Raw genomic sequence first — 21,527 nt, forward strand, 5'->3', positions numbered from 1 at the left:
GTGTTGGCGTTGTTGTTGTCGTTGTTGCTGGTCACGGTCTTGAAGTAATGGTGCTGCTGCTGGTGTATGATCGTAAGGGTTAGAGCCACTACTGTCAGAATCGTCAACTATACTGTCATCGTGGTTATATTTGTCACCGTATTGACTAGGAATTATGAGCCGCCGCAGCTTCCGTGATAATCGATCCAGTTTGCCATCCATGTGTTGTAACATGCGTCGACTCTAGCTGCCTCGGGTACATCGGTTTGCCTTGCACTGTTGGGCCTAAAGACAACGCCTCGTCTGGCTATTGATCCTTCATGTGTAGTAGAATCCGTTTCGAATGGGAACCAGTTTACTAGTAGGGGTCAAGGCTGTGGCTGCTGCCACATCACTTAATAGAGAAACTGCTACTGTACTGGTTAATACGTCGAACAGGAATGCGAAATATTTGCTCATTGTATTTAATGACCTTGTACTTCCCTTTTGAGACCGATGATTCGCTGTTGTTCATGAGATATATGGATAGTGTGTGTGTGTGTGTGTAGTACGTGTATGTATTATTTAAATTAGGCTCCAACGAACTTGGGACTCCTTTCTTCCTTCGATAATCCAATCAGTATACGTCAATGGGTGTTCTAGTTTTGACTAGTATAAGTTGGGAATCATGATGAAATATACAAACAAAATATTGGTTTGTTAACTATGAAAAAGAAAAAGGATATCTGATCCAACTGTGGCGTATTCTAAACTATGTCTACCACGATCAGATGGTAGTATCCGCTTACTCTCCAGTGATTCAACAGAATGCCCTCCGGCTGGGGTGGATTCAACCTATGCTGGAGGAATCTGGTACATATATATCCACACCATATTCTACTTTTGATCCATCAAATACTCGCCACCACCATATTTTGTGCGACTACCGGTTGCTGCTGGCGGACCCACAGGCAAGGAAAATAGGCGCCGTCCATGCATCACGCGGTAGGATTGGGAGGAACTGCGGATCACCAAAGCAACAACATTACAATCACCTCTAAAAAGCGTTATTGGCAACTTTTGTGGGAAATACCTATGGAACACACTACCAGGAACATTTATACTGGATCTTTTATAGGACTTCGCCCACCGCAAGATTACTCTATCAAGGCATCACCAATCTCCTGCCAAACTACATATGTTCTATTTATCGCCAGGAGGAAGACTCCATTGACCATTTATTGATGCCATGCCCTGCTAAACGAGCGGTTTAAATAATTACTTGGCAGCACTTAACACATACCGATTCACATCGAGAATCTACCCTTACTTTCATCACAACATGCAAGAAACCGTATCACCACTTTACTACCAAGCAACTACTTTGTTTTCTCTCATATATCATGCTACAGATACGGCGCGTCCACTGGAACCCTATCTTTAGTAACGTCTGTTTCTTCTCTTTACATGTAGTCGCAGATGCCATATATGCGGTACAAACTCGTATGAGCCTTTAAAAAACCGCTGTGTATATGTTCCTTTTCGCTCAACAGTAGTGGAGGACGCAGGCACATTACTTCTTTTGAACATATGACTTGTATTTTGATAGAATTTAAAAGGCTATTAACCTCTCATACAAAAGAAGACTGCAATTGTCGCCTTTACGATATGCTATTATATAATTGTATATATAAACTGGTCCCTCCGCTTCGCTTCCGGACGATGTGAGCCCCACCGCTCCGCTGCGTGTCAGCATCTGTCCTCCAGGGACTAGTTTATTATTGTATATATAACGGTGTGAGAAATGCAAAAACTTTCAGATATTAGTTTCATCGTTTTACTTACCTTCATTTGATAGACTTGTTTCAGGAATTTGATGTATGTTTTGTAGAAGTTATGTAGAAGTTTTGTAACTCGGTTGGAATGCGTAATTCTTGCTGGTGTTCGATCTTGCAAACATAGCCCGCCGGCGCATCCATCACCGAAGTCACGACACGTAGATCTATATGAAATCGATCAACACAATCTCTTTCGTCTGTTGCAGCACAAAAGAATAACTTACGTGTGTGTGAATAGCCCACAACACAAATTGAACGGATTTTCGTTCGTCGTTGTTTACTTCGGCATCAATACGAAACAACATATCCTTTATCTTTTTAGGGCAACTTCAGGAGTTTCTATACAAGCTCCTTCGCTCCGACGCCTGCTTCATCCGAATACCCATGTTCGGCCGAGGCAAATTTTAACATGTTTTTCGCGCGATGATAAGGTCAGGCTTGGCGTTGTGAACCTTCTGTTTTATAAGTCCATTAGCTGCACGTCTTTCTTCGTTGTGCTGTGCTGATATGCAGCAGATTGTGGGTCGCTTCTGAATGACAAAAATACTGTAAGTTTGAATTCTTATATCAATGCTCTTTATACTGTTACTTCGATCAGTACCGTTGGACAGCCACTGCCAAATCATCAAAGGAATCGTTGATAGCTCGCCACAGCCGCAGCATATCGCGTTCTTTACCTTTGAATCCCAGGTTTGCAATAGCGCCACAAGGACTGACCGCATCGCGATGGGCATGAACAGCGATATGGCGGATATCGTTGATGTCGGCCTATTGTACGGGTTCTTCAAAGTTAATAATCTAACACTGAATTTTCATTAAAGCTTATATGACCAGACGACATACCATATTGATTAAAGTAGTTTTTCTTAAAGTAGTTGACGTTAAGAGTGATCATTTTCTGAACCAACGAACGGATTGCAACTCGGATACTCATCCTCTCTCTCTGCATTAATACTAAGTAAGCATAAGCCCGGTTTTGATCTATACGAAACGAGTTGATACTGTAAAGCACTTTACTTTGTCTCGAACACGAAGAAGAAGGAAGGCTATCTATGCTCATTTCCATTCGTTTACCTGCAGCCTCGCTGAAAGCTGATGTGAACGGCTTAACAGATATGTGTACTGTAATTATAACTAATTCACTGTGAATTGATGTTTTTTTCTCCGTGAAGCATCGTAACTATCACATAAGAAACCTTCAGACAGATAATCTTTTTCCCCGTTTTCTTTTGCCGGCTCAATATTTGTGGTGGTCGATGTTGATGATATTGTCGGATTCGCAGCAAGAGCTAAAGGGAGTGATATCGGCGAGTACATTTATTGGTCTCAACAAATGTGCTCTCAAAGCAAGAATTCGGTATCCTGAAATACTAGTGTTAAACAAACCAATTATCTATCGCTATAGCTCCAGATAATTGAGGGAGTCCATCGGACTTCCCGAACCTGAACTGCAGAGGGTCCCACCCACCCTCCGCTATCGGCTACGCTCATTAAAGATCAAGGATTCGATAGTTGACACTCTTGGCACTTTATAGACAAAAATTTTCTTTTACCCAAATTTCATTTGTAATGTTTCTCTGATATATTCGACCAATAAAGCAGAAAAGATGATCACAGCACTCGGCAGTTCAGGTTCGTTCAGTCCTCCGGACTGAACTCACAAATAATTGTATAATAAGTAACGAGGCAAACAACATCATTAACATAACCAAGAGACGATACAACACGCCACCATAAGAAAAACACGTAATATGCAAACAAGAAAATAATATTATTAAAAGAAAATGATAACTTACAACCATGTCAGTTGCTTGAACGAATGAATGAAAGTAAGCCTTGAGTAGACAGCAACTAAATGGATTGATTCATATAAATCATGTTGCATGGCTTCTTGGTACCACCAAAAGAGCAAAGATAAAGCCGAGTTTAATAACAGTACACGTTGTAGGCAAAGTATTTTTTTGGAAGTTAGAAATAAAAAAGAAAAGAAGTAGTGTTGTTACATTTTGAATGGATGACGAATTGTTGATAGATGGAATAGTATATACAGGAATAAAAAAAGAAAAAAAAAGTAGCGTTGTTATACTTTGAAATGAATGAGGAATTGCTAATAGTTGGAATGGTATATACAGGAATAAAAAAGAAAAGAGTAAACATGATGACTGACTTGTAAGTCATACTGTGCTGCTATCTGTCGTTGATTTTTGCTTTTTATTTTGAAGAGTGAAACACGAAGGGATCTTCACCACGTTTACACCTGGAGTATCCTCTAATTGGAAATCTGGTTCTTAGGTACCTCGATCATTCGTGTATTTTTCCAGAGTTGAGATTGATTCTTGGACCATGATCTGATTTGTGTGAAAAATGAAGTAGTCAAAAATAAAGTAGCGAAAAATAAAGTAGTCAAAAATGAAGTAATCAAAATAAAATAGTCAAAACTGAAAGAGCCAAAAATGGAATCAAGTAAAAAGATACGTAAAAAATATTTTACCTTGGCTTTTAAGACCAGTTTCAAAATAGGTATTGTCGTGGCTGACTTACAGCGGTTTCGATTAGAAACCAGCGTCAAGAAGTATTGGTCAGGTTGCTGAGCGGATCTATCATTTATCTGGTTTTTCTTTTCATCGTCACAGACCCTGGTCGTGTATAAATAGCTGTAGAAAACAAGTGAAGGATAGATGATGCATTCTTTTTGAATTAAACAGCAATCTCGAAGACTTCTAGTCCCTTTCTATTGTTGAACACCACAGGTATGACACCAGCAGAAAAATTTGCAGCATCTTTTGGTATTTCATATTCCTGCGAGGTTCGCACACGACACACAATTTCTTTTGGACAGTCCAACACCGACGTGGTCATTCTCATGCCTACATATAAGATGTTATTACCTGTTGAATAATAATTATCTTTTTTTAGATCGAACAAAAAATGAACCTCCTCATACATACATGTTTGATTAAAGGATACTATTTTGAAGCTACGCACGAAATCCTCATTGTCCCCGGCAATATGTGCTGCACGAACAAACATATCCTTCATGATTTTTGGGCCATGCAGCTGCGTTTCGACCAACTCTTTTTTACCAACGCCAGTAACGTCATCCTTTCCACACTCGCCTGTTCCAAACTCTACATTATTTTTTATCAACACTAGATCAGGACGAACGCTCTTATTTTGATCCTTGATTGCTTTTAAACCATCAACTATTCTGCTTTCGTTAACTCGTGTAAGGTTTGCGACACAAGGAACATCACTACAAAATCCAGTTATTTGTAAGCAAGCATGTAATAAGGTAATAGTTAGTTTCTAGGCCCATATATTATTTTCTTTGTTTTTTTATTTCCGCTTTTAAATATTTACCGTCTTGTATCCATGTATAAATCATCGAAACACCGGTCAAGTCGACTCCAGAATAGATTGATGTAGTCCATTTCTGACGAATCCTTTGACATGCGACCAGGGATATGCCATCGGTATAAAGAACAGAATTCTTTCAACTGTTCGATAAGCCAGTGCTCGTTAAAATCGATGTACAGGTTATAAGGGGGGAATTGGAGGAGACGTTGGTACAACCCGTCGACGACTGCCTTCTGTTTCTCATACCAGTTCATGTTTATGGACTTTTCAACAATATTTTCAAGGGCCAATTGACATTCATCAAAGATTTGTTGCAATGAGTGAGGAAGAGAGGGCATTTTTCCCGAGCCAGCTCTACCAAGTCCAGCCAATTCTTGATCTGACAGGTAAGATTTCCACACTTTATCACCAATATTGAAAATACCGGAGATTGCAAAGCTGTAATTTGAACATATTTAGTAAAGAAACGCAGCTTACATTGCACTCTACTTCAATACTTAGGCGGTATACTTATAATTATAAGTATTTAATAAAACTATTAGTAATCAATTACTCATAGGTAATTAAAAATTTTTTAAGTAAAAAAAAAATTAATTTTTTTTTAATTAAAAAAATAAAAATATCCAAGTTCTCTTACCATTTCAATAAATTTTTAAAATGGTAATTTTAAACACAGAAATTCTTGTATCTACTAAATCCTTAACTAAAAGTATAAGAAATCTTATGGAAGAGCTTATGAAGGAATATTTTGATGATGAAGTGTTAGTAGAAAAAAAAGAAAGTAAGATGAAGATTATAGAAAATATGATAAAGATAAATAATTTTGGTACTTAAATAGTAGTGAAAATGTTTGCACTTTCATACATACAAGAGGTAAGAAAGAAGGTCACATGTGCCACAGGAAGATTAGAACTAATATTGGAGATAACAAGCTTGATTATCTATGTTCTAGTCATAGTAAAATTCATGTACCCAAGAAAAAAAATAAAAAAATTGTTTTACCACCTTACATATCTATTGATAATGGTAATCCTAAAAAAGATTTAAAAAAAGTAAAAAAAAGAAAATCAAAAACAATATATGTATATAATAGCGGCAACCTTAGCCTGGAATATTTTATAAAAAGCTTATTACATTAACTGCGGACGTCATACATACAACAATATATCCTATATAGATATTCATTTATATATAGGAGGGGGAATTTATCAAATTATTTCTAATGTACTAAGATTATTATTTTTAATATATTCATTTAACATTTCCTTTTCATTAAATTTTTCTATTGTTAGCCAGCTATTATCACTATAGGAATAATCTTTTCATTTAACTAAAAATGTATGTGGTGAACCACATTAATACACTGCTTAAGATATCAACAATAAGATATTCGGTTAAACATTATAGCACACACGTATGAATACTACGGCATTTCGGCTAAGCACTATTGAATAAAATCTCTCACTCAGATGATCCACCTTACGTGAACAGGACAATGAACCTATCAACAGGTACCTCAGCCATTACATCAGCTAACGCCGGTTTCAAAGATGTGCCCGATTAACATAGCGACTTCAATAGAAGTTCTGATACGTCCTTGATCCATCCTCTATCACATAGTTTATCCATTAGTCGGATGAATTGATATCGCCGTCTTAATAGCTAGAATATAAAAGAGCTTTATCTTTTGTTGGAATAAAACATCATCTCAAAGATAAAAATGTGATGATAGAGCTTTAAAAAAGATACTTAATCTTGTCCCTTATTATCTTTATTAAAGCTCTATCATCACAATGTATATAAACCATCTTTAAGTTTATGGTCAACAACAGCTTCAATTTGATAGGATTTATAATTTTTTTCCTTTTGTTTTCCTTTTAATTTTCTTTTTTTAGACCTTTCATTGAATTTAGGGACATCTTCACCTTCACTGAAATATCTTTATAATTATTAGAATCTTCATCTGAAAACTCATCAATAACCATATTATTTTCTGATACATTCATATTTAAGAAATTCATTTGTAATTCAAGCATTTTATCTAATTTATCTTTATTTTGCTTATCATTACTTACTACAATATCTAATAATTTTTTTTCAACAGGAAATTCAAATCCATCTGATTCCCATAGTTTATGATGGGGTAAAATTGGTACATTAAATTTATCTACAAAAATACTGATATTTTTTAATAAACAGGCAACCTTAAATTGTAAATTGTAAAACTTTATATTATCCATTCTAACAACTGATTTATTGTTATTAAATCTATAAAATTTATTACCTAACTCTGAAAACTGATTTTCTATTTTTGAACGAAAACTTCCAAAGGTCTTATTAAAATGGTTTTCAGTTATAGATAAACTTTCATTAACATTTTTTCTAATAGGATAAACAAAATTAGAATCACTATATGTATAACCTTTTTCAACAGCTATGGTGCCCGCCACCTAGAAACGTAAATTTTTGGACCAATTTTCAATGTTTTATTTCAACTTTTTTCACTTATACAACCCACTTTTTTGGCTTCATAGAACGATGAAGAGAGGCTCAAAGAGTAATTCTATGAAACGTTTTTGTATATATACAAGCAAAAAAAAATGAGAAATAAAGTGTTGAAGTTGGTGTCGATTTCAAAATTTAGCAGAGGATTTTGTCAGAATGTCCACCCTACTATACACTATAGTATATGACATTGAATCGGCGATTTCCATATTAAGAAGGTAGTGTAACATTAGTGGTAAGCATTGGTGCAATATATACCTCAGCCTTCCAATCAACATTGACTGTAATGGTGCCAGGTAAATTATAAGTAGGATGACAGTTTTATTATTCCTTCTTTTTCCAAAACATTCTATACAATGGGGAGACTCAACAAGTACCAGAAGAACCTTAAAATTGTGCAAGAGTCAAAGAACACAATTAAGTAAGTTTCTTGTGCGTTCCAAGAGAACTGTCAGTTTCTAATAATCATGTAAGAAGAATCATGCGAGAGTAGTTTGTTTATTTGAGTCATCCTCTGAGAAAGGACTCACTGGATGAAAAGCAGAAAAAATATAAGTCCCACTAGCAAATTTTCGATGAATAAATATCACTTAACTAAAAATGGAAATTTATAAAGGCGAAATCTTAAATTTTTGAAATGTCCACTTGTTGTTTCTAGGTGGCAGGCACCATAAATCTACAAATTGGTTTACAAACAAAGTATATCTGCCGTCAATAGCAATAGTATCTTTATCATCCATTTTGTGATATAATTTCATATTAAGAAACATTAACCATCTGAACTATCTGAACAATAATTACTTTTGGATATAAAAAGTATCATATCATTAATATCACTAACGATTTGTGTTCTTAATCCATTTTTTTAAAATTTGTAAGAATATAATCTGCTATGCAGAATTTCTGTATCCATATAATTGATTCTTGAATCGTGACCGTCAAGAATTTAAGTAATATGTTTAAACAAATCAGGATTGTATTTATGTACTGATAATATTCTTAATCTTATATTTGAAAACATAGTATCTAATGACTCATTAACAATTTTGTTTAACCTTTTATAATTATCTTCATCCATCCAAAATTTTCTATAAAAGCAATGAAATGTAGTTTGCGGAAGATATTTATCTATTTCTTCTTTCCCAGCAATCCCTGAAACTAAATGGTATAATAAGAATAAACCTTTTTCAATTTCATAGTAAGGTCCAGGGTACTCCTTATTGCCATATAATACTATATAAAAGAAAAATACAGCAATATATCCTAATTTTTCTACTAATTTTTTTTAATAATGTCTATATAAACTATATGTTTTAATTCAGTTCTATGTTTATATTTATGATTAATAACAGGCCAATTATTATTCAAAAAAATCCAATGATTTATAAGAATTGAATTAATCTCATTTGTTATCAAGCTATTAACATCCATCATTATTACTTTTTTAATAAATAGAGATTCAATTTTTTTTTGGAAATACAATAGTAATTATAAATTTATAAATAATCTCCTTATTTATAAAATTATTCTTACTGATGGCTACGAATATATCCGCTTACTGCTCAAATTCCGTCTTCTCAATGTGATCTGCCAGAATATTTTCAACAAATGCAGTCTCACCATTATCACGAACAAAGTTCCATTTTTTGTTGTCGTCCAATCTTCTCAACAAATCAATAATAGGCTGTTTCTCCTCGGGTTCCAATCCAGACGAATCTGATTTACTGCTTCTTTTCGTGCCTCGGGAAGTTGACTTTGATTTTGGAACTATCGAAAAATTAGTATCAAATAACAGTAAGTGATCCTCAAACTGAAACCAACCTTTTGTAAGCTGAACCGCATGCACTAAAATGGCATTCCAATTAGGTGGTTTTCTAACCTTGATCTAATAATCAAAGATATTAATATAGAACCTTTCTTATTACCCATATATCTATTGATTCTTACAGCACGGACGCCATCATTTTCAGTTACTTCTTCGAACAGGTATGACCAATACTGATCTAGTGTTTTAATATCATCAGGAAGATTGTTTGCAATGAATTCCACGTTTGAATCCACAAAGTTAGCGAGACTTGGTCGCCTAGCAACCTTGAGGTAGTCAGAAATAGCTACCATGGTTAATTTGTTGCTATGTTAGTTACATACAAACAAAAATTTATATCCCGTTATATCTTGCTTAGCAACGTACCTTTGCGATGTAATTCCATGGCAACTGAAACTTAACAAACGTGTTGCTTCAGAAGAAGGTGGCGATTAGAAGCTGCGGAACGCGTTTCTTAACTTCTGCTTTTTTTTGTTACTCAGCAACCAATTAAACTTATCGAAGCTGAAAATATATCCCTCAGTAAAAAAAAAGTTCCTCCTTTTACATAACTACTGCCGTTGCTCAGTCAACTCATAGAAACAGGTAAATATTTTTTTCTTCCATCCTTTCACATAAACTATAATAACAACTGTTGGTTTTGTTCATCAATTTAATTATTATATTGCTAACTTAATTGTCAATCTTTACTATATATTATTACTCATAGTTTCTCAATGAATTTTTTTTATTAGAGTGAAACTATCGTCTTAGCTGCTCGAGTGGACGTTGTTAACTCACATTTCTTAGACGATGTTACTTTTTCAATTTGCTCGAGTGGCCGTTGTTAACTCACATTTCTTAGACGATGTTACTTTTTCAATTTGCTCGAGTAGCCGTTGTTCACTTTCTTTCAGGGTGATGCTATTCATGCTCGCCCGAGTGACCGTCGTTAACTCACGTCGCGCATTTTTTCATTTATTTTATTGTTATTACTACATTCTCTGATCTATTATATAGGATTTCGAAAACGTGTTTAAAGAACTAAAATTATTCCTTTCCTTTCTAAGGTAATTTTCAAGAATTTCAATTCAAAGCTCGCTATCTGCTAATATATCATATATTTTTTGATTTATTCCAGTGACACGATATGTACTTCTTTTCAAAAGGCCAATAACTAGGAGTTATTAGTAGTGCTGTACATAATAAAGCTTCGAAAATTGTTTATCTATAGTATATGGGGAGAAAAGTTTTCCTAATAATCTTCTTAACTTTTTATAACTAGATTAGTTCCACTATGTTAAACTCGGCTTTATCGTTGCTCTTTTTGGTGGTACCAAGAAGCCATGCACATGATTTATATGAATCAATCCATTTAGTTGCTGTCTACTCAAGGCTTACTTTCATTCATTCGTTCAAGCAACTGACATGGTTGTAAGTTATCATTTTCTTTTAATAATATTATTTTCTTGTTTGCATATTACGTGTTTTTCTTATGGTGGCGTGTTGTATCGTCTCTTGGTTATGTTAATGATGTTGTTTGCCTCGTTACTTATTATACAATTATATATCAGTAAAACGCACAAGTGAAGTGAAATGCAAAGCTAGTAACGCAAAGCTGGTAACGCAAAATCACTGGCGCAAATTTATTGGTAACGCAAAATCTCATACTCACTGGCGCAAAATTATATCTGCCTGGCGCAAATAATTTGGAAAAAGCCTGTATTATATTCCGTGTGGTTGATGTGGAAAACTAGATAGTAATGCTGCTAGTCCCTCAGCGTCCAATCGCGATTTTCTACTTTCTTCCATGTGGTGGATGTGGAAAACTAGATAGTAATGCTCCTAGTCCCTCAGCGTCCATTTGCGTCTCATCTTCCTTTAACTAAAAAAGGACCGCTGCCTGGCTGTCCAAGTGGTGGATGTGGAAAACTAGATAGTAATACTCCTAGTCCCTCAGCGTCCATTCGCGATTTTCCTTCAACTGTTTCTTTACTTAATAATCCTCCTACCTTTCACATAATCGAAAATACTTGCGCTTAGTGTTAGAGCATCCCTAGCAGACTCGCTAAAAGCTATTTTAGCGACAAAACTAGCGAGTTTGTTTTCCCAACAGACTCGCTGTCGCTATTTTACGGACCGGCTATTTTTTTCGTCGAACCTCGCCAAAATGACGAGTGATAACCGGACTCACTATTATTTTATTTGACGAGTCTGCTGGGGAAGCTCTAAGTGGTTATAGTCAGTGTGTGTTACTTAGGGGCTCCATTTATAGTATCAAATACAATTGACTTTCATGTGAGTATCTTTAGATGGGCGACACGGTCTAGCAAAACTTTTATCAAAAAACTAACCCAAAGCACATTAAATATCATAAATGTCCAATCTGTGGATAGAGAAAATGCGAGATTTAGTACTGTCAAAAAAATTTAAGCCTAAACGATGACAGCGTACTAGTGGGTGATGGGAATTGGATAAGAATGATGTCTTGCAACCAGGACGTATCTGGATCATAGTGATAGACTTTGGATCTTAGTTATTCTTGAGGATATCAAAATTATCCCTTGTTAATTCCCGCTGTTATATTTGCTGCCTGCACCCGATATTATAAAATAAAGTACATAAAAGATATGAATGATTGTTAGCCTGAACTTCAGTTTACAGTAATTTGCTAGCTAACTTGGTGATGTTAAAGGTGTATTAGTAAAGTTGCTATTTGACAGATTCGTAATGAAAGGGGTTGGCTATATCTATGCAAGTATGAAGAAACTGAGGGACCTAGGTATCATTCAGTGATGAGTCCTGGATTTATTTGGATTACCTGAGAAACCGAGGAAGTGATATATGATAAGAATGATGGTTGCCTGTGATTGGATGCAGGTACAGCTTTAGACTTGATGAGACAAGCGTGTAATTCACAGGATGAATGTAACCGATTCACTTTTCTTCACCATCAACAGGCAAATCTAGGTTCCGTGTCCTGATCATACTTTGATTACAAAACCTAGCCAAACAACAATTATAATATTATAATTCGCTGGACAGCACGCATACAACGACAGACTAGTTCTTTAATGTTCTAAATTGTCAAGTCTGTTATTTTTCCGGAAACTAAAGATTGCTGTTGACGTGCATATATGGTACGTGAAAGTAAGCCAAATTGACAAGGTCATTTGAGTACTGAATTTAAAGTTAGCGTGTTACGCAGCTAATTATAATCAGATTTATTAAACCCTTAACTCAAGCTTTTACGAATTACATTACAATACACACAATCGTCCAGTAAGAAGGAAGGGTTTTATTCCTGCTCAGATTCATTGTATGTGCGTTTTTGGGGTGTCATTGTGGAGGGGAAATTGTTGTCATTCAATGCGGAAGGTATAATAAGTGTACGATCACTTCCAAACATTACCAATTTCACCATCATCGGAGCTACTTTCCTGTTGTTCGACTAATGCAATTGTCGCCTTTACACGATATGCTATCATTTTATTGTATATATAACGGGGTGAGAAAGCTTTCAGATATTAGTTTCATCGCTTTACTAACCTTCATTTGATAGAGTTGTTTCAGAAATTTGATGTATGTTTCGTAGAAGTTTTGTAGAAGTTTTGTAACTCGGTTGGAATGCGTAATTCTTGCTGGTGTTCGATCTTGCAAACATAGCCCGCCGGCGCATCCATCACCGAAGTCACGACACGTAGATCTATATGAAATCGATCAACACAATCTCTTTCGTCTGTTGCAGCACAAAAGAATAACTTACGTGTGTGTGAATAGCCCACAACACAAATTAAACGGATTTTTCGTTCGTCGTTGTTTACTTCGGCATCAATACGAAACAACATATCCTTTATCTTTTTGGGCAACTTCAGGAGTTTCTGTACAAGCTCCTTCGCTCCGACGCCTGCTTCATCCGAATACCCATGTTCGGCCGAGGCAAATCTTAGCATGTTTTTCGCGCGATGATAAGGTCAGGCTTGACGCTGTGAACCTTCTGTTTTATAAGTCCATCAGCTGCACGTCTTTCGTTGTGCTGTGCTGATATGCAGCAGATTGTGGGTCGCTTCTGAATGACAAAAATACTGTAAGTTTGAATTCTTATATCAATGCTCTTTATACTGTTACTTCGATCAGTACCGTTGGACAGCCACTGCCAAATCATCAAAGGAATCGTTGATAGCTCGCCACAGCCGCAGCATATCGCGTTCTTTACCTTTGAATCCCAGGTTTGCAATAGCGCCACAAGGACTGACCGCATCGCGATGGGCATGAACAGCGATATGGCGGATATCGTTGATGTCGGCCTATTGTACGGGTTCTTCAAAGTTAATAATCTAACACTGAATTTTCATTAAAGCTTATATGACCAGACGACATACCATATTGATTAAAGTAGTTTTTCTTAAAGTAGTTGACGTTAAGAGTGATCATTTTCTGAACCAACGAACGGATTGCAACTCGGATACTCATCCTCTCTCTCTGCATTAATACTAAGTAAGCATAAGCCCGGTTTTGATCTATACGAAACGAGTTGATACTGTAAAGCACTTTACTTTGTCTCGAACACGAAGAAGAGGGAAGGCTATCCATGCTCATTTCCATTCGTTTACCTGCAGCCTCGCTGAAAGCTGATGTGAACGGCTTAACAGATATGTGTACTGTAATTATAACTAATTCACTGTGAATTGATGTTTTTTTCTCCGTGAAGCATTGTAACTATCACATAAGAAACCTTCAGACAGATAATCTTTTTCCCCGTTTTCTTTTGCCGGCTCAATATTTTTGGTGGTCGATGTTGATGATATTGTCGGATTCGCAGCAAGAGCTAAAGGGAGTGATATCCGCGAGTACATTTATTGGTCTCAACAAATGTGCATCTCAAAGCAAGAATTCGGTATCCTGAAATACTAGCGTTAAACAAACCAAATATCTTTCAAACTCCTGAATATTAGATGTCACTTTGAATATTTTATTTTTTTGCTTATTGGGAATGAGGTGTCTTGCTAGGAGAAGTGATGGTGGCTGATGGTGAACTTGGGGCGGCTGTTGCAGGTACCTGCTCGTTGCGCTGTATGATAATACAATTAGTACTGAGCTTGTCAAAATTCAGTAGGAGACCGTACCTTGATCAGCTCTTCCAGGATTTCTATCCAATTTGGCTGCTGCTTGGTCCATTTCTTCAATGGCATTATCAGTAAACGGCCTTAAACCGCAGACATTTATACATTTTCAACTTACTGGAACTTGGAATTCTTTTATAGCTTTGGTGAACAAATAGTTCCATGTTCCTTTGACATCTTTTAAGTTGCTGTGGCTGTACACGAACTCGGGATCGAACTGATAAAACTTCTTTAAAGTAACGGCACCCTGTTCGACGGCAAGGTACTTTTTGAAAGCTACGAATTGCAGTAATATGAGACATATGTTATCAACTTTCTACATGTTACTAACTTTAAAAAAAAACATGGAAAGTACCTTCTTTAGAGCTTTCTACGTCTGAAGCGTGTACCTTGAACAGCTCTTGCATAAAAGTTTCCCAACCTGGCTGCTGCTTGTTCCAGATCTACAAAAGCATGATCAATAGACAGCCTTAAACCGCAGACATTTATTCATTTTTAACTTACTGGGATTTCGAAGTCTTTTACAGCTTCGGTGAACAAATAGTTCCATGTTCCTTTGATGTCTTCTAGGTCTATGATTTACATGAACTCAGAATCGAACTGGTGGATTTCTTTATAGAAACAGTGTCCTGTTAAGCAGTAAGGTACAATTCGAAAGCTACGAATTGCAGTAAGTGAAACGCATGTTAACAACTTTCTACTTGTTACTAACTTTGAAAAATCAAGGAAAGTACCTTCTTTGAAGCTTTCTACGTCTGAAGCGCGTGAGGGCATGTTAAAGTGTTGGGGTTAAGACATGCTGGAATTAGGGACGGGGAATGTTATGTCGAGGATCGGAAATAAGACGAGCAGTGCGTGCGAGTCTTGACAGTCAAGTTTTTATTACGAGAGAAAGAGAGAGTTCCCCAAACTTTCGGCTGAAATTACCCTCTGCTGTGAGGACAACAACAGTCAGTGATAGAAGCTTGCGGTTGAGACTGTTTTTGTCGAACTGCAAAAACCGCAGGAATAGTACGTATGAGGCTGGGCGAGCCAATGAAATTAGACCTTAATATTTGAGTTCGCCAATAAAGCTGAGCTTTTTGAGTGCAGACAATGACATATCGAAAATACTCGTTCAGTAAATGAATGACAATGAAGCACATACAGGCACTAAATTATGAAACGTACTTATTCGTCTTTATCCCACTCCCAGTACTATAATAACAGAAGACTTTTATTCATCCAAATTCATAGATTTTTGTGACAGGACTAATCTAACTCTTTTCACTTGTTGGTCTTGCTTGTTGGGTGTTCCTCTTTTTGTTGGTAGCTGTTTCAAAAACAAGAGAAGCGGCTTTAGCTTTTTTCAACAAAATGGGCACGTCTTTCTTTGGACGTACGGGTCGATGGGCTGGAGCTGGTGGTATTTTGAAATCAACTGGCAAGCCATTTGTTTGTAGTTCGACTGCTTGTCTGGCCGCTGATGTTGATGTCACTTGGCTTCGCGTTTCCAGGACAGAACGTTTTAGATTATCATACTCTTAGTTTATCGAAACCCCCGGTAAATAACAGTACCTCTTTCCATGCGATTGCTGATCAATGCAGTCGATGTGGTTCTCGAGTTGTCGTGTTTCCTGGGTTCCCCACGATTCGGATAATTCAGTGTCAGGCAGTGCCGCAGTAGTTATGGATGAAGATTTGTTTGAACTGCTTGTATACCCTTCCTTGACCATGTTTTTGTAGCGTTCGCGGCACTGTACTCCAGTCCTGCCTGGTATTGAAAGAGAAAATGCCCCCCCACGCAGAACTCTGGACGAGATTTCTCTCCTCCCATTCGTGAAGCCTTTCTTGAAAATGTTTTTTCTCTGCAACATTTAATTGTCCAATGTTAATCATCGTGCCTGGATCCACTTGGTGAAGATAATACTGTTCCGCATTCTAAAAGAGATGTATGAGTGAGCACAAGTTTTTGTGATTTCCTTTTTCTTACTCGTACCATATGCCGTTGCTCCCAGGCGCGAGCCTTTTGCGACTTCCATGCAGTCACTTCTTGATCAGCGAAAGGATCTTTGGTAGTTGACTTGGTCATCTGGGAAAAAAATACAGAGGGTTACTGTCTACTACTTGGGAAGTCCTCATTTGCTTCTATTGTAACTTACCATGCATTCTACTTGAGCAAAACGAAGCTGGCGTGCGGTGGGCGATTGGGAAAGAGTAAAGAGCAACACTCGGCATGACTTGATATAAACTCGGATTGAAGTGGACCTATTTATCACTGAAAGAACAACAACTTGTTCTTATTCTATTTGCCATCACGGATGATAACAGGCATTCGTCGAAGCTCATTCCAGTGCGGATACATTTCTCTATTGTTTGATGGTTTTCTGTCTTAATAGCCGAACCCTCGTGGATGACAATGAGGACACTTTGTGTACCAAATCATTCATGCGCGCTGCACTTCCTGCTCTGCATGGTAAGCCGCTAACATGAATATTCAAAGCATGCCTCTGAGCTAAATCAACACGTCATATGATATACATATACAATGGTCCCATGAGAATGACAATTTGCATGAAACCATCACCTCACCGTATAAAAGCATCAGTTTCTTTTTCTTTCTTTCTTTTTCGGCTCATTCCAAATCTCTCCCATTCTTAAAAGAAGCATGTCATCAGTTGTTGAAGAGCCTCCACAGATCCCTGAAGAACCCCTCCTCCCGCTGTCCAAGAGCCTGTTCCCGCTCTCCCAGAGCCGTTTGTAGAGTTCAACGGCTTTGGCGAGAGAACGCGGGTCGTAACTCGACCTTGCTCGGTCAGAGCATTTCTTCATGGCGAATACCACTTTTTCCGAGTACGTTCACTTTTACCTTCCTTAGCTTATTATTATCCTTCCTGAATGTTGAGGCTTATTATTGTACATCTTTTTTGTAGACGATCCTCAGACAAACATCAGAAATGGTTTCTTTACGAAAACAAGATGTTTACAATCTTGTTTCTTTGCACCTCAGGCGTCACTTTGAGGGTTATTATCATATTGCACCTCCGTTGTTTTTGCAAGGCTTTTGGGTCATTGCGTCCAAAGTGCTTTCGTACGGATTACACGACGAATTACCAGGATTCTTTTTTAACGTGAGTTTTTCCTGTATGTTCAATACATATTTACATATTTATTCCAAATATTCGTGCTAACATCCGATAATTCAATAGCTATTATGGAAAGAAGACCTAATGCGCACGGCAGCAATCTTTGTCGCAGAAAGAACTAACCCGCACAATAATGAACGTAAGTGATTGCAACATTTCAATTTAAAAACTAACAGAGCAGTATATCAGTGACTTCAGTAAATGGTTTAAACGTTGTTTTATTTGATGCATGTGTACTGTATATGATATATAAGAATACTTCGAGCCAGAGGATATTGTTCCTGGGTCATTGAGAGATTCGTTAGCAAACATTTTGCTGTCATGGCGCTGCAAAGTATGACTCAAGTACAGAATATAAAAGCACTATGAAACTAAGGAAAATAGATATGATAGCTCATCGTTCTTATTTTATGCCAGATATGAGAGAGCATGTCCTAAATATCAAGGATTACATGAATCGAGTTTGGAAGGGTGCTTTACAACAACTCCTACACAACCGAAATCAATTGGAAAGAGCAGGTAGAAAGAATCCTACATATGCATATTATTGTGCTTACTAATCAATATGGTACATTACGAATCTTGTTGTCCTAATATTATGTCGGAACAGCACGAGTATTAACAAGTAACATTTTGAACCATGAAGCCGAATATCCCAACAATGTAGTTCATAATCAATCATTGGGAAGATTGTATCGGTAAGCTTATATTATACAGGATAACAGTTTGCGATATATATGCTGATTCTTTGTTGTGAACTGGTTGATAGCTTCATTCATGGTCGCTTTCAAGAGCTGCTCCATGACACAGACATAACTCGTTTGCGGTCTCGCAACATGGGAGAAAATTTATGCATCTCCCTTCTGCATTTGTCGTACAACCTGCTTCAATATTCCGAACGAACTTATCCACGAGCACGCCCTTGGCCACTATTGCCATTAGGTTCCCATCAAACAGGTTTCTTTCGGTTGGATACCCGTACTTTGTATTTGTTGGTGAGAAGAGCACGAATTGCGAATCGAAATAATCCGGCACCGCTCATATTGCTCGCAGAGGTATTGGTCAGCTTTTGTATTTTTGCTTCTCACATACAATAGTGTTTGTAATCTTACTCTTACATTTCTGTATGTGTATAGGGCGGGTCACCGTTGTCGATTTCAAGATGCAGACAACTCGAAAGCAATCCGCTCTGGTGCCAGGAGCTATGGGAAACGGTTTTCGATACTGATCACATAAAACCAAACCGCCGCCGATACGGTCAAGATTGTGAGTGCTTTTAGTGATGGCTAGCGGAAAATATTATACATTCTATGTATATCCGCATCCTGATCCTTTTTATACGATTTTTTTATAGATCAAAACCCCTTTGCATACAACGCGCTAAGCTTCAAGCATACAGCGACTACGGATGGATGTATGGTACACGTCCAGTTCGAAAAGTTTATCGGGAATAGTCCAGGCAAGCATAAATCCTGCTTTAATAATTTGGAGTTTGTAAGCTAAAGCTGAATGTCACGCTGACGACAAAACAATACTATGTACACGCCATGAAGAATTATTTCCTAGTACACACGATGAAATTAGACGCCTTCCCGAAGGTCAAGACTTAACAATTTGGAGCCATGGTGTATACAGACTCGAGTTGAATCCGGATGGCCTAACTCAGCAGCGTGCAGAAGAAAGTCGAATTGTTGGAGTCGATCCTGGTATGGCGTACTACGGAGAGTACAATAGTTTGCGGGCTTGTTGCATCATTTCTTTCCCACTGATTTTTACGTTTGTAATTGATGATATAGGTGTGTCGTCGATGATCACAGGAGTATCGACTGCTGAAGTTGTCTTGAAAAAGAGTATATAATAGATAAGCCTCACACTACATTGAGCTCTTGACTAAAAAAAATCAATGCAAAGTGCGGAGACGGGTGTCTTTTGGGAATATAAATTAGAAAACAAAAATCGGCAGAAAGCCGAAATCCAAGAGGATTATGACTCCATCGCAGAGAACTCGCCCTATGTCTCACGTTCAGAAGATTTTCTTTTCTATATCGCTAATCTGAATCGAATTCGGCTTCGGTAAGTAGCAGGAAGGAGAAGAAGGGCTAATCAATGCTAGGCGAGTTGGTGACAAGGCATATAATAACGGCAAGAATAACAAGTTTGATATGTATAGAATGCGTCGTTTCTCGTCTGGGTTCAAACACAGAGAAATTAGGAGCTTGTTATTATCAAGCCGGCAGAGAAAACAAGATCTTGTCAAAGATGAGCTGCTAGGTGTCACTCCTCCTCACCCAGCTGTAAGCGATTCCCTTTTTCCATTTTTCTCGCGTGATATCTGATGATACTCTTTTTTCTTTTTTTTTTGCTGATGACCTATTTTTGAAAAACTGAAACATAGGGAGAGCCTATCAAATGGATACACAAATCGTCGCACCGATCTCGCAAAAGAGCTGCCCGCTTGAGGCGAGAACGCGAGCGTTGGCACCCAAATCAACAACCAACGATTGTGTTCTATGGTTCCAGCAGAATGCCGCATTTCCCGGGATGGGCCCCGATCCCCCATTTGGTTAGTATATTTACAAGAGAGAATGCGCAAAGAGGTTGCTACACACACTTATGAGTGACGTATATTTTAGCGAATAATTAAAAAATTGGCTTCACACATGCTGCTGATACTGACGGACGAGTACAACACTTCTCAAGCTCACGCAGGGTGTCAGCAACGGCTAACAAGTATTCCGTATGACGGGGAGGTTTGCGGACACAGGTGCGTAATAATATAAAATCTGATTGCTATACATAATTCCCACTTTAAGAAGAAGCCCATTTACAACGACTGACGGGATCATTTTTACCTATGTATCCATGCAGAAAAACAAGAGAACGTGCAACGTACTGGGTTCAAGGACCTCAAGGCCGCTTCATTCCAAAGAGAGGAAGGTAAATAAAGTACCGTCGAGACCAGGATGGCCATTTGCTGAATCCGGCAAGTGACTGTATACAGGCACGCCCACCACCGCCAGGTAAAGGCAAATTTCTACTAATAAGGTATATAATCAGTAGTTGTGTTCTGCTGTACTAAATTGGCATGAAATACCATAATAGATTGGGTGATGTGGAAGATTAAAGCTTGTAATAACCATCCAGAGCTTTATCCAGAGGCTGTGGTATGTTTTCACCCTTTAAACCCACGAAGGATTCTGCCTAGTTATATACTAAAAGAGTTTTGTTTTCTCTTCTAGATTGTAGACCGGGATAAAAATGCGGCATTGAACATAAGAAGCATAGGCATAGCCTATATGAATAATGATAGACATCCAGACTTTCGACCAGAGGCATTCCTACCACCAGGTGGACAGCTCCCTCAACAAGCGCAATTTCAAGAAGATCAAGAAGAACAGGAGGAACCAGAAAACAATATTTTAGCATTAGAAAATGATAGGAATTAGTCGAAAATTCCACTACGATTGTATCTTGGGGCCAAGAGGACAGTGCTTTTACTCAGCGCGGAAGCCACGGACTCTGGAGTAAGTATTAAATCTATTTTCTATGACTGTTTTGAAACATTTGAAATCATCACTAATACACTGTCTACATGTGTGGAAAAATTATTTTGACCAACCTCATTCATGTTACCCAAGCCCAAAAACCGCAAACCGCATAAGTTCGGCTAATGATTAAATTGTCTCAGACCATCGCAGCATTATTTCATACCCTTCATTTCGATGCTTCCCGAAACTAAAACGGGAAGGAGAGCCCGCTTCCTTTGAGCAGATCATTCCAACAAAAAGTTATAGCAGTAGCTTTTGTTTAAACAGTC

General features: G+C 37.5%; 7 protein-coding genes across 7 annotated transcripts; 2 read left to right on the forward strand and 5 right to left on the reverse strand.

Annotated features, from left to right (window-relative positions):
- Positions 1–5,152: 5,152 nt before the first annotated feature.
- Positions 5,153–5,491, reverse strand: BDB00DRAFT_790087 (uncharacterized protein; the record flags this gene model as incomplete). The annotated part of the gene is made up of 1 exon (XM_053120922.1): positions 5,153–5,491. The coding sequence occupies one exon, from the start codon at positions 5,489–5,491 to the stop codon at positions 5,153–5,155; it is 339 nt and encodes a 112-aa protein (XP_052976957.1).
- Positions 5,492–7,030: 1,539 nt separating this feature from the next.
- On the reverse strand, positions 7,031–8,943 carry BDB00DRAFT_768312 (uncharacterized protein; the record flags this gene model as incomplete). Its single annotated transcript, XM_053119728.1, has 3 exons — positions 7,031–7,603; positions 8,339–8,440; positions 8,818–8,943. Coding segments are annotated over 3 exons (801 nt in total), but the record flags the coding sequence as incomplete, so codon positions are not given.
- A 4,088-nt stretch (positions 8,944–13,031) lies between these two features.
- Positions 13,032–13,415, reverse strand: BDB00DRAFT_875027 (uncharacterized protein; the record flags this gene model as incomplete). Its single annotated transcript, XM_053127288.1, has 2 exons — positions 13,032–13,168; positions 13,229–13,415. 2 exons carry the CDS (start codon positions 13,413–13,415, stop codon positions 13,032–13,034), a joined length of 324 nt encoding a protein of 107 aa, XP_052976959.1.
- Positions 13,416–14,446: 1,031 nt separating this feature from the next.
- BDB00DRAFT_790089 (uncharacterized protein) lies at positions 14,447–15,359 on the reverse strand (the record flags this gene model as incomplete). Its single annotated transcript, XM_053120923.1, has 6 exons — positions 14,447–14,533; positions 14,589–14,642; positions 14,704–14,861; positions 14,941–15,028; positions 15,090–15,157; positions 15,320–15,359. The coding sequence occupies 6 exons, from the start codon at positions 15,357–15,359 to the stop codon at positions 14,447–14,449; spliced, it is 495 nt and encodes a 164-aa protein (XP_052976960.1).
- A 316-nt stretch (positions 15,360–15,675) lies between these two features.
- Positions 15,676–16,068, forward strand: BDB00DRAFT_532056 (uncharacterized protein). Its single transcript, XM_053117752.1, has 2 exons — positions 15,676–15,751; positions 15,822–16,068. Exons 1-2 carry the CDS (start codon positions 15,745–15,747, stop codon positions 16,025–16,027), a joined length of 213 nt encoding a protein of 70 aa, XP_052976961.1. The 5' UTR covers positions 15,676–15,744; the 3' UTR covers positions 16,028–16,068.
- A 2,219-nt stretch (positions 16,069–18,287) lies between these two features.
- Positions 18,288–19,724, forward strand: BDB00DRAFT_532157 (uncharacterized protein). Its single transcript, XM_053117753.1, has 6 exons — positions 18,288–18,408; positions 18,480–18,765; positions 18,847–18,976; positions 19,065–19,169; positions 19,264–19,416; positions 19,507–19,724. The coding sequence occupies exons 2-6, from the start codon at positions 18,547–18,549 to the stop codon at positions 19,566–19,568; spliced, it is 669 nt and encodes a 222-aa protein (XP_052976962.1). The 5' UTR covers positions 18,288–18,408; positions 18,480–18,546; the 3' UTR covers positions 19,569–19,724.
- Positions 19,725–20,387: 663 nt separating this feature from the next.
- BDB00DRAFT_836402 (uncharacterized protein) lies at positions 20,388–21,116 on the reverse strand (the record flags this gene model as incomplete). The annotated part of the gene is given in 5 exon segments (XM_053124480.1): positions 20,388–20,474; positions 20,579–20,672; positions 20,686–20,730; positions 20,813–20,874; positions 20,950–21,116. Coding segments are annotated over 4 exon segments (226 nt in total), but the record flags the coding sequence as incomplete, so codon positions are not given.
- Positions 21,117–21,527: the final 411 nt, after the last annotated feature.

The sequence above is a fragment of the Zychaea mexicana genome (genome assembly GCF_025766255.1).
Source record: "Zychaea mexicana strain RSA 1403 chromosome Unknown BDB00scaffold_67, whole genome shotgun sequence".
Lineage (NCBI taxonomy): Eukaryota > Fungi > Mucoromycota > Mucoromycetes > Mucorales > Lichtheimiaceae > Zychaea > Zychaea mexicana.

Excerpts from the sequence above, each read along its gene's own strand:
- BDB00DRAFT_532157 (XM_053117753.1), top strand. The coding sequence starts at position 18,547 with ATGGGAGAAAATTTATGCATCTCCCTTCTGCATTTGTCGTACAACCTG. Across the intron at positions 18,977-19,064 it reads CCGCCGATACGGTCAAGATT|ATCAAAACCCCTTTGCATAC; the intron begins GTGAGTGCTTTT and ends ATTTTTTTATAG. Across the intron at positions 19,417-19,506 it reads AATTGTTGGAGTCGATCCTG|GTGTGTCGTCGATGATCACA; the intron begins GTATGGCGTACT and ends TTGATGATATAG.